Source organism: Pituophis catenifer, unplaced genomic scaffold (genome assembly GCF_029215685.1).
Source record: "Pituophis catenifer annectens isolate HBS135680 unplaced genomic scaffold, rPitCat1.0.hap2 SCAF_7, whole genome shotgun sequence".
Taxonomy (NCBI): Eukaryota; Metazoa; Chordata; class Lepidosauria; order Squamata; family Colubridae; genus Pituophis; species Pituophis catenifer.
This window is the reverse complement of record NW_027256887.1, coordinates 25895844-25911192: the sequence shown is the minus strand read 5'-3', so window position 1 is coordinate 25911192 and position 15349 is coordinate 25895844. Positions and strand designations below refer to the sequence as shown.

General features: G+C 38.1%; 1 protein-coding gene across 1 annotated transcript in view; it reads left to right on the top strand.

The window, feature by feature from the left end:
- MET (MET proto-oncogene, receptor tyrosine kinase) overlaps nucleotides 1-15349 on the top strand; it is a 147092-nt gene that overhangs the window by 98675 nt on the left and 33068 nt on the right. The window contains exons 9-11 of the mRNA XM_070946653.1: nucleotides 1191-1352; nucleotides 2922-3021; nucleotides 12050-12265. Of these exons, the coding sequence (XP_070802754.1) occupies nucleotides 1191-1352; nucleotides 2922-3021; nucleotides 12050-12265 (478 nt within the window). The remainder of the gene's footprint in view (nucleotides 1-1190; nucleotides 1353-2921; nucleotides 3022-12049; nucleotides 12266-15349) is intronic.

Below are 15349 nucleotides of genomic sequence, written 5' to 3'. Positions count from 1 at the left end.
TCCATGGAATTTTTCTTAGGCTCTGAGTTTGTTAAAATTAGCTCTTTTAAAGTTTAAGACACTGGATTATGTTCTATTGCTTGTGCTTGCATCATACTGAATTCCATTATGATGTGGCCACTCTCACCCAAAGTTCTGGCAACTTCAACTCCCTTTATCACTGAAAAAAGTGACTTATGAGCAGTTTTATGATGATTGTAGCATCCCCATGGTCATGTAATCAAAATTCAGACACTTGGCAATTGACTCATATTTATGAGGGCTACAGTGTCCCAGAGTCACGTAGTCCCCTTTTGCAACCTTCTGACAAGCAAAATCAATGGGGAAGCCAGATTTACTGAACAACAGTTTGACTAATTTAACAACTACAGTGATTTACTTAACAACTATGGCAAGAAAGGTCGTAAAATGGGGCAAACTAACTTAACAAATGTTTCACTTAGCAACAGAAATTTTGGGCTCAATTGTAGTCGGAAGTTGAGGACTACCTGTACATTTCAGTCTTGAGTTTCATCCCACCATGTTTCAGTAATGGCAACTATATTATATTTACCGTCATGCACTAGTATTTCAAATTCATCTTGTTTGTTCCTTAAACTTTGAGTGTTAGTGCATAGGCATTTAAGTCCTTTATGCGTCTTGGATATGTTTCTTATATCTTTTACTTTGTATCTGAGTTTTCCATCCTTTCCATGTTGGATTCATTTCTTTATCATGTTAATGTAGTAATAGAAAATGTTAGAATTTTAGTTGAAAGTAATTAGACAACTGAGATTTCTGAATTCAGTGTTTATTATTTTTTTAGTATTTGACACCATAGCTTGAAGCTTTTTTTGTACTTTAGTTTCTAGTTTGTATGCTGATGCAGTGTAATTGGCAGTTTTATGAACTGCAAGTAATCTGCCTTAGATGTATCAGTTTTTGCATAATAAATCCATAGGAATGAAAACTAAAGTTTTTTACTTTAGTGTATATGCATATTATTTTTTTCCAAATACTAAAAATAAATGGACCGAGTTGGTTGAGCCACAGTTAAGTTCTATTATATTTGAACTAGAAATTATGGTTTAATCATAGATCTTGAGGATTTTCATAATGAGTAACATTTCATACTGATTCAGACTGTTTTTGAAAATGTGAACCTGATTATAGTAAGAATTATTTTAATTCTTAATTTTTTTTTCTTACAGTGTGACTGCTAATACCATAGAATGTTACAGTCCTTTTCAAAGAGAAACGTTGGAATGCCTTGTTGAAATGAAAATTGATTCGGCCAGTCGTTTAGCAGGTCATTTTACCTACAGAGAAGACCCTGCTGTTTCTAAAATTTATCCAGTAAAATCTTTCCTTAGGTGAGTGGAATTTTAACATTGATGTATGAATAATAATGGAAAAAATAATGATAGTAAAATACTACAAAATAAACTGCAAAAGCAATCTTTATTCTTTAGAATCTGTTATTAATTACATACAGAAGGAAATGTCTTTTTCCAAAATTTGTATTGGCAAAATATTTCCACTCACTTTATGATATGTAGGCCCCTTTTAGGGACACCCACAGGGGTGAAAGGTAAAAAAAAAAAATCAAGGTGGTAGCCACCCACTTTCTAAGGTGTGACGGTAGACTGCTCTTGGGTCATTTTGGCAACTTGGGCTGCCTCACTACCCAGTCTTTTTTCTAAGCATTAACAAGGAACTTAATGGAAATTTCTCAGGTAAAATAATGTTAATAGAAAAAAGTATTTTTTTACAAGAATGGAATAGGCTTGTATATTTTTTTATAATATGTAGGTTATTATATTTTAATAACCTACATATTATATGTAGGTTATTAATGTTATTATACATATTTTAATGGTGAAATGAGGATGTTTTAGTATTTTATTCTGCATTTTCTCTGAGTGATTGGCCCAAAGTCACCCAGCCAGCTTTCATATCTAAGGGAAACTTTGAACTCACAGTCTCTTGGTTCTAGGCCTTGACCACTACATCAAACTTGCTTATAGGAATGTCATAGAAACAATTGTTGGTGGGGTATCTTTCTGCTTCAGTTAAGCGCAAATGGAAAAAGGCTCAGAGAAAAAAGGAAGAATGTTGGGGATTGTCACAAGGAAAAATTGCTTAGAGACTGTTCCAGTATCTTTTAGAAAAATAGTTGACATCTTGAACATTTAAACTCTCTCTAGATTGTCCCCCCACCCCCAAAATGCCAGTGTATGGGTAGCACTATAGTATTCTAGAAGCATCCTCTGAAATTATTATTGCCTTATCACAGAATTGTCCAAAAAATAGTAAATTTAATGCATACTGATTTATAAAGCTTGTTCCTTACCTCATGAGAGTAGAATTCTTGATGTAAGAATTGTATTTGTTGCTGTAAATAGAATTCTATTTGCTCTGACTCCTTAAAATGAAACATTGTTTAATATTTCTTCTGTGCCACTCTGCTTATTACACTTTGGTCAACAAACTGCAGGGTCTTTAAATTATGTTGTTTATTTTGCCTTTTGATGGGAAAGATGGTTGAGGTCTGTTTCTAAGATCTCTCAAGTTACAAATCAGTTTGTTATTTTTACAAACTGGTGATAAGCTGTTGGGGTTTGGGTCAACAATAAACCTAAGATCCATCAGGACTATGTTATACTACTAGTCTTTGTTTAATGTGCATATTTCCAAGGTTATCAAAATAATTACTACATATTGAGCCATTTAAAATTTTTTTGATAGGGGATTCAGAAAAAAAAAAAAAACTCCCCAAAAAGGGAAAGAAAGAAAGGTTCAGGTGTTGTAATGATCTTTTTGCAAAATTAGTTTCATCCTGTAACCGCATACTTATACATGCATACTTATTAAAATTAAAATACCAATCAGTTTTCTGGAGTAATATTTATAAAATTATTTCAATGTCTTTATTTCATCAGTGGTGGAAGTACAATTACAGCTCAAGGGATAAACCTGAATTCAGCATTCTCTCCAAAGATGTTGGTAACAGTCCCAAAGATAGGCAGAAACTTCAGTGTGGTAAGTTCACAATATACAACAGGTGCAGACATGATTTTCTGCTCATGCACTAAATGTAATTTTGCAGCATTTGTTATTAAAATAAAATGGAATTTATTTATTTCTTTATTTATTTTTAAATTTGTATACCGCCCTTCTCCCTGAGGACTCAGGGCGGTGAACAGCCAAGTAAAAGCATAAACTACAAACATTAAAATACAATTAAAAAGATATATATAAATTTGGCCCCATGATTAAAAACAATAACAAACAATTTAAAACATTTAAAAAAGTGTTAGGCCAGCCCGGCTTGCTGGAAAAAGAAGGTTTTAAGGGCACGGCGGAAGGCACCAAGGTCTTGGATTCTCCTTATCTCTGGGGTTAAGCTGATTCCAGAGGGTAGGTGCCCCCACAGAGAAGGCCCTCCCCCCTGGGGGTCACCAGCCTACATTGTTTGGCTGATGGCACCCTGAGGAGGCCCTCTCTGTGGGAGCGCACACGTCGATGGGAGGCCGTCGGTAGCAGCAGGCGGTCTCGAAGATAACTAGGTACTATGCCATGGAGCGCTTTAAAGGTGATAACCAGCACCTTGAAGTACATTTGGAAAACCACTGGGAGCCAGTGCAGCTCACGCAGGAGAGGTGTTGTATGGGAGCGCCATGCGGCTCCCGTGACTACTCGCGCAACCGCATTCTGGACCAGTTGGAGCCTCCGGGTGCTCTTCAAGGGGAGCCCCATGTAGAGAGCGTTGCAGTAGTCCAGGCGAGAGGTGACGAGGGCATGAGTGACTGTGCACAGGGAATCCCGATCAAGAAAGGGCCGCAACTGGCGGATCAGGCAAACCTGACCAAAAGTCCCCCTGGCAACAGCCATCAGATGTTCCTCCAAGGACAGCTGCATATCCAGGAGGACTCCCAGATTGTGAGCCCTCTCCGAGGGGGCCAAAGACTCGCCCCCAATAGTCAGTGATGGAGTCAACTGACTATATCGGGATGCCAGGAACCACAGCCACTCAGTCTTGGAAGGGTTGAGCTTGAGCCTGTGTCTCCCCATCCAGATCCGCACAGCCTCCAGGCACCAGGACATCACTTCAAGGGCATCGTTGGGGTGGCCTGGGATGGAGATGTACAGCTGGGTGTCATCAGCGTACTGATGGTACTTCACCCCAAAGCCACGGATGATCTCACCCAGCGGCTTCACATAAATGTTGAACAGAAGGGGCAAGAGGACCGACCCCTGAGGCACTCCACATATAAGAGGTCTTGAGGTCGACCTCTGCCCCCCTGCCAACACGAACTGCGACCGGTCTGAGAGAAAGGAGGAGAACCACCATAACACGGTGCCCCCCATCCCCAACTCTTCCAACCGGTGCAGCATGATACCATGGTTGATGGTTTCAAAAGCCGCTGAGAGGTCTAACAGGGCCAGAACAGAGTAGCAACCCCTGTCCCGAGCCCTCCAGAGATCATCTACCAACGTGACCTATGCCGTTTCCGTGCTGTGCCCGGGCCTGAAACCCGACTGGAACGGATCTAGATAAGACCTTTCCTCCAGGTACCGCAGAAACTGTTGTGCGACCACACTCTCGACAACCTTCGCCACAAAGCGAAGGTTGGAGACAGGGCGATAGTTGGCTAATACTGCCGGTCCAGGGAAGGCTTCTTGAGGAGAGGACTCACCACCGCCTCTTTCAAGGCCATGGGGAAGTAACCCTCACTCAACGAAGCGTTAATAATTCCCTGGAGCCAGTCTTGTGTAACCTCCCGGGAAGCCAGTACTAACCAGGAGGGACATGGATCCAGTAAACATGTGGCTGCACTAAGTCTCCCCAGAATCCTGTCCACGTCATCAGGGGTCACAGAGTCAAACTCTTCCCAGATAACATTCTCAAGACTATTCCTCGCCACCCTGCCCGAATCTACCCAGTCAGAGTCCAAATCCCCCCAGATCTGAGCGATTTTGTCATACAGATATTGTCCGAAATCCTCGGCCCTGCCTTCCAGGGGGTCCTCCCGCGCTCCCGGGTGGAGCAGGGAGCGGGTCACCCTGAACAGGGCAGCCGGATGATTCTCTGATGACGCAATAAGAGCGGAAAAGTAATTAAACTTTGCTGCTTTTATTGCCACTAAGTAGGTCTTAATATGCGACCTTACCAGTGTTTGGTCAGATTCAGCGACCGCTCTCCAACCGCTCTCTAGGCGTCTTTTCCGGTGAATGGTGAACACTTCTTTGTTTAACTGGATAAACATACAAGTAGGGATGATTTGATACAGGCAATAGAGGAAAGATAGGTGGTGACAGTGGGAGACCCTGCAGATTTCCCTTATTCAAGGATGGATAAATATAACTGCATTGATTATGTTACCTAATTTGGTAATGAAACATATGCAAAGAAACAACCAAATTGTTGGTACTCACAGAATACCAAGAATCCCACAGGATTCAATCTTGAGCTACAAATATTTTTTTCTATTAGATAAACATATGTTTAAAAGGAAAGCTGAATTAAGGGAAAGTTGAACACAAGAGATCCACAATGGGCAAAATGTATGAAATTAAGTTTTGTTCCCTATTTCATAGTGTAAGAACTTTAGATTGGTGTTTCACAGAAATGAACTCCCAGAACTCCCCACCCAGCATGTCTACATCTCTTAAAGTTGCAGAAATAGAAGACTTGATTGCTTTAAATCAGATCCACGATAAATAAAAGGCAGTATTCTTGTATTGTGCAGAACATTATTTACTTGCACAAAGGCCTTAATACAATACTTTATTTAATAAAATACTTTTTGATTAATAAAAGTATATTCTTGAATAGATCTAACTACCCATCCCAGCTTGTATACAGATATATATTGTAGTTAACACCATGAATGCAGATCTACACTCTAAACTACAAGACTAGTTGGAATCAGTTGAGTTGGAAGACATACAGTCAGGTCCAGAAATATTGGGACATCGACACAATTCTAACATCTTTGGCTCTATACACCACCACAATGGAGTTGGAATGAAACAAACACAATGTGAGTTAACTGCAGACTGTCAGCATTAATTTGAGGGTATGTACATCCAACTCAGGTGAACGGTGTAGGACTTACAGCAGTTTGTATATGTGCCTCCCACTTGTTAAGGGACCAAAAGTAATGGGACAATTGGCTTCTCAGCTGTTCCATGGCCAGGTGTGTGATATTCCCTCATTACCCCAATTACAATGTACAGATAAAAGGCCCAGAGTTCATTTCAAGTGTGCTATTTGCATTTGGAATCTGTTGCTGTCAACTCTCAAGATGAGATCCAAAGAGCTGTCACTATCAGTGAAGCAAGCCATCATTAGGCTGAAGAAACAAAACAAACCCATCAGAGAGATAGCAAGAACATTAGGCATGGCCAAAACAACTGTTTGAAACATTCTCAAAAAGAAGGAATCCACCGGTGAGCTCAGCAACACCAAAAGATCTGGGAGACCACGGAAAACAAGTGTGGTGGATGACCGAAGAATTCTTTCTCTGGTGAAGAAAACACCCTTCACAACAGTTGGCCAGATCAAGAACACTGTCCAGGAGGTAGGTGTATGTGTGTCAAAGTCAACAATCAAGAGAAGACTTCACCAGAATGAATACAGAGGGTTCACCACAAGATGTAAACCATTGGTGAGCTTCAAAAACAGGAAGGCCAGATTATAGTTTGCCAAACAACATCTAACAAAGCCTTCACAGTTCTGGAACAGGATCCTATGGACAGATGAGACCAAGATCAACTTGTACCAGAGTGATGGGAAGAGAAGAGTATGGAGAAGGAAAGGAATTGCTCATGATCCTAAGCATACCACCTCATCAGTGAAGCATGGTGGTGGTAGTGTCATGGCGTGGGCATGTATGGCTGCCAATGGAACTGGTTCTCTTGTATTTATTGATGATGTGACTGCTGACAAAAGCAGCAGGATGAATTCTGAAGTGTTTTGGGCAATATTATCTGCTCACATTCAGCCAAATGCTGCAGAAAACATTGGACGGCGCTTCACAGTGCAGATGGACAATGACCCAAAGCATACTGCAAAAGCAACCAAAGAGTTTTTGAAGGGACAGAAGTGGAATGTTATGCAATGGCCAAGTCAATCACCTGACCTGAATCCCATTGAGCATGCATTTCACTTGCTGAAGACAAAACTGAAGGGAAAATGCCCCAAGAACAAGCAGGAACTGAAGACAGTTGCAGTAAAGGCCTGGCAGAGCATCACTAGGGATGAAACCCAGCGTCTGGTGATGTCTATGCGTTCCCGACTTCAGGCTGTGATTGACTGCAAAGGATTTGCAACCAAGTATTAAGAAGGGAAAGTTTGATTTATGATTATTATTCTGTCCCATTACTTTTGGTCCCTTAACAAGTGGGAGGCACGTATGCAAACTGCTGTAAGTCCTACACCGTTCACCTGAGTTGGATGTACATACCCTCAAATTAAAGCTGACAGTCTGCAGTTAATGCACATTGTATTTGTTTCATTCCAACTCCATTGTGGTGGTGTATAGAGCCAAAGATGTTAGAATTGTGTCGATGTCCCAATATTTCTGGACCTGACTGTAGGAGTAGCATCTTCTGATTAGAAACATGCAGGCGACTCAAATGTGCACATACCCTAAATATAAACTGCTAAATCATGTATGTTAAGCTATATATTAGCCAGCTAATGAATATGTAATTCAGTTAGACATAAACTTACCCCCTTTTTTTTGTTGTTTATGGCCCTTTTCTATTAGTGAGCCTTGAGTTGTAAAATTTTGTTATGCACTTATTAATATGTTGAACTTTTTGCAAGAAGCAGCTGTTTTTCCTTCAACACTATGCAATACATAAGTTGCTGAAAACACATTTTAATCTGAATTATGGGTATTAAATGGATACTGGGTTTTATAACTGTATTCTGTTTCTTGAAGCACAAGTAACATATTTGAAGTATTACTTAAGAGCAACAGTAAAAGATAGCAGTCATTCTCCTGTCCATGTTTATAAGCTTCCCAAAAGCCATTGTTGGCACAGTTTGAAAAAATGGACTGTTTGTATGATCCAGCAGGAATAGTTTTGTGCTTTTTGGTACTGTTAATAAATACATCAAGCCAGTAAGTGAAGATGGAAGAAATCCAGGAATTGTATACATACTTAACTGGATATAAATGCCAATGAATATTCATAGAGCTGGGAGGTTTTTTTAGAAGTATGTACAGATGCATCTAAAGTTAGCAATGCTATAAAAATCAGCTGCTGTTGAAAACAGTCAAAAATTAAATGCTATGTTTTGCCATGTATAATTGTACAATATAAAACACTATAAGTACTGTTCATTGGTGTAGGCCTGCACAGTGTGTGAGGTGATGATTTGAAATATCTTTATGATAATTCTGTTGAATAACCATATGAAAGAAAGAGATGAAATGATTTGTATTGCTCAATTAGTCTATTTGTCTGCGGGGTTTGGGAGAAAACCATTTTCTCCTGTGGCCCCTGCCCTTTGGAATATTCTCCCGCTGGAAGTGAGGTTGGACCTAACACTCCTGGCGTTCCTGAAGAGCATTAAAACCTGACTGTGCTGGTTGGTATGGGGCGCCAATAAGGATGTGCTATGCTGGGGTTGGCTGAAGATCCCCAGTCCCATGTCACCTGTTCTCTTGGTTTTTAGTTTTTTATCTAACCATTTTAATTGTTTTAACCATTTGTACTTTCTTTTAAGCTTCTGTAAGCCGCCCATAGTTGCTGCAACAGTGAGATGAGCAGAATCTAAATGTAATAAATAAATAAATACATAAATAGATAGACAAAAATATACTTTGTCTTGGAGATTATAACAAGAAATAACCTGGCAAACTTATTTTCTACAAGTTTTTAAAAAGAATTAATATGCTTAAAATTAAGCATAATAAAAACATAGTAAATTCTTTGTTATATACGGTTGCATTTAATGCCTCTCTCCAGAATAACAATATTGCATATTTTCTTTTTCTGGAAAAATATGTGCATATGTGAGGGGGGAGGGAAAACCTAGCACAAACAGGAAAAAATGTGTTAAGATCAGCATGACTTGTAACCACACCATAGTGAAATCTGAGGGAGAAGATTTAAAATCTTCAAATAATTTGAAAAATACGTCAGTACAAAGATAATTTGGATTTATTTCAGTTTTGAAGTAATGCATTCATAAAAATATCTACAGACTGAATTTCTATAGACAAATTCATTGATCAGTCAAAGTATGTATGTTTGGTACATCAAAATATTTATCTGTGTTCAATTTAAATATGTTTAACAATAAACAAACGAACAAAACAATGATTTAAAATATTTATATCTGAAAATGTTATGATAAATCTTGAGATAATGCTAATTTAGATGATTATTATAGCACAACTTTGCATAATAAATACCAATACAAACTGCCCTGAGAATAATCTCAGATGCAAGTCAACTGTGCTAACAGTATAGATAATCCCAGTTTTCTAAACACTGGGATAGAAAGTTCATAAAAGAATAACTCACAGATCATGCTAAATTAAAACAAATTTACTTTGTACAACATGTGAGCCTCTCAATGTTTTAAATGCAACCATAACACTATTTTAAAAATGGAGGCTGTTATATACAAATGGAGCTATATTTTTAGTCTTTTACCCTTACCTCTTGTTCGCCATTTCCTGAGTATACCAATTGAATATGTTAATATTGATCTGATCCATATATTCAAAAGTCCTTTTTTGTCTGTATATCTTTGGCTTTATTTACACATCCTAATCTGTCTTTACCACAAACTCATACTTAACAAACTAATACTAAATTAGAGTTAGGTGAGAAAAGAGCACACATTGATGATAATTCCTAATAGCCTAAACTCTTACAAATTGGTGTGATATTCAAATTATTTTAATGCATCAAAGTTTGGAATTCTATTTCAAACATTTTATCTCAGGCATTGTAATGGCCTGGGCTCTATAACTTTTTATCTCTTTATCTGAGTTGCCCTCTTGATGGTACCCTTAAGTACACAAAACTTCTTCCAGTTTTATGTATATGTCACAAAGTTAAGAAAAAATAAATTAGCTATTGGAGTTTAGATTTATAGGTTGTGTTTATATTCATTAATTCAGAGGTTGCATTATTGTTTCTGAAAGACATGAGTGGGCCTTACAAACCATGTGGGTTTTGTGAAAAGGTTTCTTCTTCCATATGTTCACAGGTGCAGGTGGTGGAAATAAAAATAATAATACTGAAATATTATTGAATTTTTTTTCATTTAAAACAATTGTAAGCACTCAAAATAAATATTTCTATTTATTTTGTAAATACACATACTTAGTAATATATATATTTTGTAAAAAATACATACTTAGTAGTTATGTATTATATTAGAAACATTTGTAAAAATTTAAAGTAACACTAAATTAAAATGCATCCTAAAAACTGATTTGTTTATCTATAAGAAAAAAATGAAACAATGTACTATTTCCCGAAAGCATCACAATTTTCAATGTTAAAACTAATTTCAAAGTCAAAATGTTGTGTCAAATAACATAACAGTAAGGGCCCTAGAAATGTGATTTACTGTGACCTTTCCAATCAGTCACATTGCATCATCACTAAAGAACATTATTAGATTTTTTTTTTATCATTCTCTGAAAGCATTCTTTTCAGAGTCTAGGGGCAGATAAAGTAACAAGCTACAGATCCCATTCTAGTCGATGACCACAAACTAGATTACAAATACCACTGTTATTAATTTAAAAGACATTGGCTACTCTGCAGTAGATAAGATATGCAATGAATTTGTATTAATGAAATGTATTTTAGTATTATAGATTTATTTTGAACTATACAACTGCTTCTTTGTGTAATTATCCATTTTGAATACCTTAAAGGATCAAAGCAAAATGTTTAAAATAGTTCTTATGAACAACGGAAGAATTGCATGAGATCCTAACTCTAATTGCATATCATTCTTGCATGTATTAAGTTTTTATACTGTAATATATCTTGTTACATTTTCTTATATTCTTTTGTAATTAAAGATAACCTTTACTTTAGATAATCTGTTACCTAATTGTTAATTTAAAATATTTAGTATATTCATAAATGGTTTGCAATATTTCACCATTTGGATTAAAGGTCAGCTGAAGAAAGTTTAGTTTAATCCATTTCTTAGAGTAAGACACTTTTAGATAACCATTGGGTTAAATGTGTTAAATTAGTAAAAGATAATAAGACAAATAAACAACAAGCAAGGATTGGAAATTGGTGATTTTCTACATATGTCTAAACTACAACTTCTAACATACCTTACTAAGTGTAATTGAGAGTTGTATACTAGCAACATTTGGAGAGCAACTATCATTATGCTGGAACTAAAACATTCTTCATAGAAGGCAGTCCAGAATTATGTTTAATTTCTTCAGAGTATGTTTCAGTGTTGAATATTTGATACTCTCTCTTCGTTAAGATTTTCCTGCAAATTTGTTTTTCAAGACAGCATCTACATTTTTAAAATAAATAAAATCATTCTACATTTAAATATGGCTATTTCTGCTAGGCCTTTGTTTCTTAAGTGGAAATAGAACTTTCTCTGTACTTTGAGATGAGTAATGTCTTATAGCTGCATAAATAATTTTTTGTAGGTACAAATTATCTCCGATCTGTAAATGTAGACCTGTATTCAATTGAGGTAAATGGGGAAATCCATGCAAATAGAAAACCAGTATGCATTGAAGTTATATGTATGTATGTATGTATGTATGTATGTATGTATGTATGTATGTATATATGTATGCATATATGTAGATTTGGATTTTAATTAGTAAACAATGATTAATATATAATTCAAAATCTATCAGTGTAACATAGAATTTACATTTTCCTTCTTATGCTACATAAGAAGCCATTCAATATAATTTTCAATGCTCAACTGCACAATTGCAGTGTGATTACAACAAAAAGATAAAACTCATAGTCTTTCATATAAAACGTTGTAGACATATTAGCAGATACATTATTTAATTTGTTTTTCTTATAGGCATGTGACCATCGTTCAGATTCTGAAATAATCTGTTGTACAACTCCTTCACTGAAAGCCTATGAGCTGATGCTGCCTTTTGTTACAAAAGTGTTTTTCATTTTTGATGGTGTCACTTCATCTGGTTTTAATTTTGATTATGTGAATGACCCTGACTTTACCATTTCTGAAACACCATTGTTGGTTTCCAAGGGAAGTCAGAATGTAATAATTAAGGTAAGATTTTATATAACATACATGTTTTTATCTTGGTGATTATCCTGGGCATTATGGAGGCATTACATTATTAAAATAGTTTTTGGCCTATCTAGCTGAACAGATACCATGTTATGCAAAAAACTGCAATAATGATTTTAAACAGATTTGAAAATGACAGATTGCTGAATAGTTTTCAATCTCAGAAGGTAAAAGATAGCTGGGTATTAAGATAAATAAAAGATGAACTTTACTACTCATATATTAAGAAAACATATTTTCCCTTTCTCTTAGTACAAAATATGCAGTTTGTCATTTCAGTTGGTTATATAACCTATTTTTAAAATAATTTAAAGTACCGTATTTTCCGGCGTATAAGACGACTTTTTAACACATGAAAATCTTCTCAAAAGTCGGGGGTCGTCTTATACGCCGGGTGTCATTCTTCTGTAACCAGGCAGACCAGCCCGAAAGGCTCAGACGAGCCTTAAATGGCTCTGACGAGCCAAGCTCTGACCATCCCAGCTGAGTTGCCTGCTAATCAGGCAACTCAGCTTCAATCGAAAAGTTTTTTCTTTTAAATGGCTCTGACTGCCTGCTAATCAGTGGTGGAGTCCTCCCAGGTTCGCATTGTTTCCCCGAGCTGGTAACGGTGAGGATCTCCCCCTCCACCCCCCCACGTTATTCTTACCCTTTGTTTGGCCCCACTCCTAATCTATTGCTGCCTCCTGAGTCCCAGCTGATGGCTAGAGGGAAAAAAACTGTTTAAACTCTTGCTGCTGGGCTTCAAAGTTCCGCCCTACAGCTGATCAGTGTTAAAAGAAAACAAATGAGTAGCTATGCTAGGGAAAAAACAAAACTGAAAGTAAAGCAGGCTCTGCTGCAATGTGACAAAATGAGGCAGAGAGAGAGATTTCTTTTTCTTTTTGCTCACCAAAAAAGGTAGGTGCAAACAATGGGAAATTTAGGGCAAAAGAGGAGAGTTCAAGATTTTAAAACACAAAAGAAAAAAAGGTCTATTTAACTAGGGAATTGTAATAATTGAGATACTATTAATTGTATATTGTGTTGAAAGCAGAAATGGTTAAGTTGTGGTTTGGAGGAATATATGGGGGAAATTATTTGGTTTATTATTATTGGTAAATATCATTAATTGATTTGTAAGAAATTGGATTGCATGGAAATAATTGGAATATTCATGTTCATATTGATTAATATACAAAAAAGATAGTTATATAACTGATTTATATTAAAATGTTGAATTTATATTAAACAACTGTAATATTACATAATTAACCAATGTGAGGATGGATATAAAAATAAATGGCAATGGGAAGGGGCATAATATAGAATAGAAGGGAAAAATTGAATTTGATTAAGATTAGAGATGAGGATGAAGGGTAATATTGGTTTTTTTAAAAAATAGATGAGGAATAAATATGGCAAAAAGGAAATATAGAAATTGTAAATTTAAATGAAATGACTAAACACTGTTTAAATTTGTGAACCAGCCAAATACTCTGTTCAAAGAAAATACATTGTATGTTTGTATGTGTGTTTCTAATTATTGCTATTTATTCATATTTGTTCTCTTTTATTCTTTAAAGTTTAACAATTCATTCTTTATCTTAATATCTTTATATTTGTTTGGGGTTGGCTTTCTTCCCTTTCATCTTTTTTATTGTGCAGCAATCTTTCTCCTCAAACCTACCACCTCTCTCTTTTCTTTCCTTCTTACTTTCTCTTTCCCCCCCACTTCTCCTCCTCCCTACTTCCTCTTCGTTTCTCCTTCTCCTCCTCTCTTCCTCCCTCTCTTACCCTCACCCCTATTCTAATTTCCCTTCCCTTCCTTCATCCCTCTCTATTGATGTATCCTTTTATGCATATGGACTACTCAGAGGGCTGAAAAAGTTATTTTTGACTGGTCCTCGCACTTTTGACCAGTCCTCGAACTTACGACTGTCCTCACATTTTACGTTTTTGCCCTATCTCGTCACCATGGTGAAGAGAAGCAGTTGTGAAATTAGTGACACGGTTGTTAAGAATGCTACAATGGGCATAAATGATGACCCAGCCCGGCCAGCACCGCCGTGGCTCCCGCAGTCCAAGCGACGCCGATCGCTGCCACCCACCATCGCCCCAACGGGAAGAACCGCCCGGCAGCGATTCCAAGGAGCCCGAAGCGAACATCCTGGAGCAGCACGGGCCGGCCCGGAGGCTTAAACCCCAGGAGCCCAGGTGCCGAACCCCGCACAGCAGAAAACACATGACAGCCGGTGCCCAGTTCCTTCTGCAGCTGTCCGGATCGGCGCCAAGCCAGGAAAGTGCGCTGCGCACTCCCACCCATCTGATGCGGCGGGCGGAGATGAAGGAGCAGCCTCGGCGGCAGCAGCAACACCATCAGCAATTACAACTGGAAAAGCCGTGGGGAAAGGAGGACGAGGAAAATCTGGCAAGGTGGTGCGAGCGTTTCATGCGAGAGCTGCGCGACTGGGGCGGAGACATGCGAAGTCGCATGGAGCTTCTCATAACGGAGACGCAGAGCCAGGTGTGCAAGGCGCTGGCCCAGGTCAACCGCGGCGCCGCTTTCACCGTGGATCTCCTTGGAATCTCCTTGGAATGCTGGAACCAGCTGGTTGCTGCATGGAGCTTCCCCCAGGCATCCAGGGGGATATTACCGACGCTCCGACTTCCCTAGACCGGTGGGGCTCGCCATCAGTGGGGGTCAGCTGGGGAAGTCGGAGCGTCGGTAATATCCCCCTAGATGCCTGGGGGAAGCTCCACTCAGCAACCAGCTGGTTCCAGCATTCAGCAGCATGCAGCCTTGACTAGATCGGCACAGCTTCCTGTCAATGTTGTCGGTGCTCCCGTAGCGTCATCAGTCAGCGCCACAACTCAGATTCATGAACCTGTGCCGATCTCAACAAGGCTGCATGGGTGAAGGAAAAAAACCTGGTACAAAATAGCCCTCTTGCCACTACACATAGCGTAGCCCATTACCTTTCTCTACAGTACAGCAACAATACATACAGTACAGCAACAGTACATACAGTATAGTATACAAATATAACAGTCAAGACCCCATCATGGCTCCACCAGCAAGAA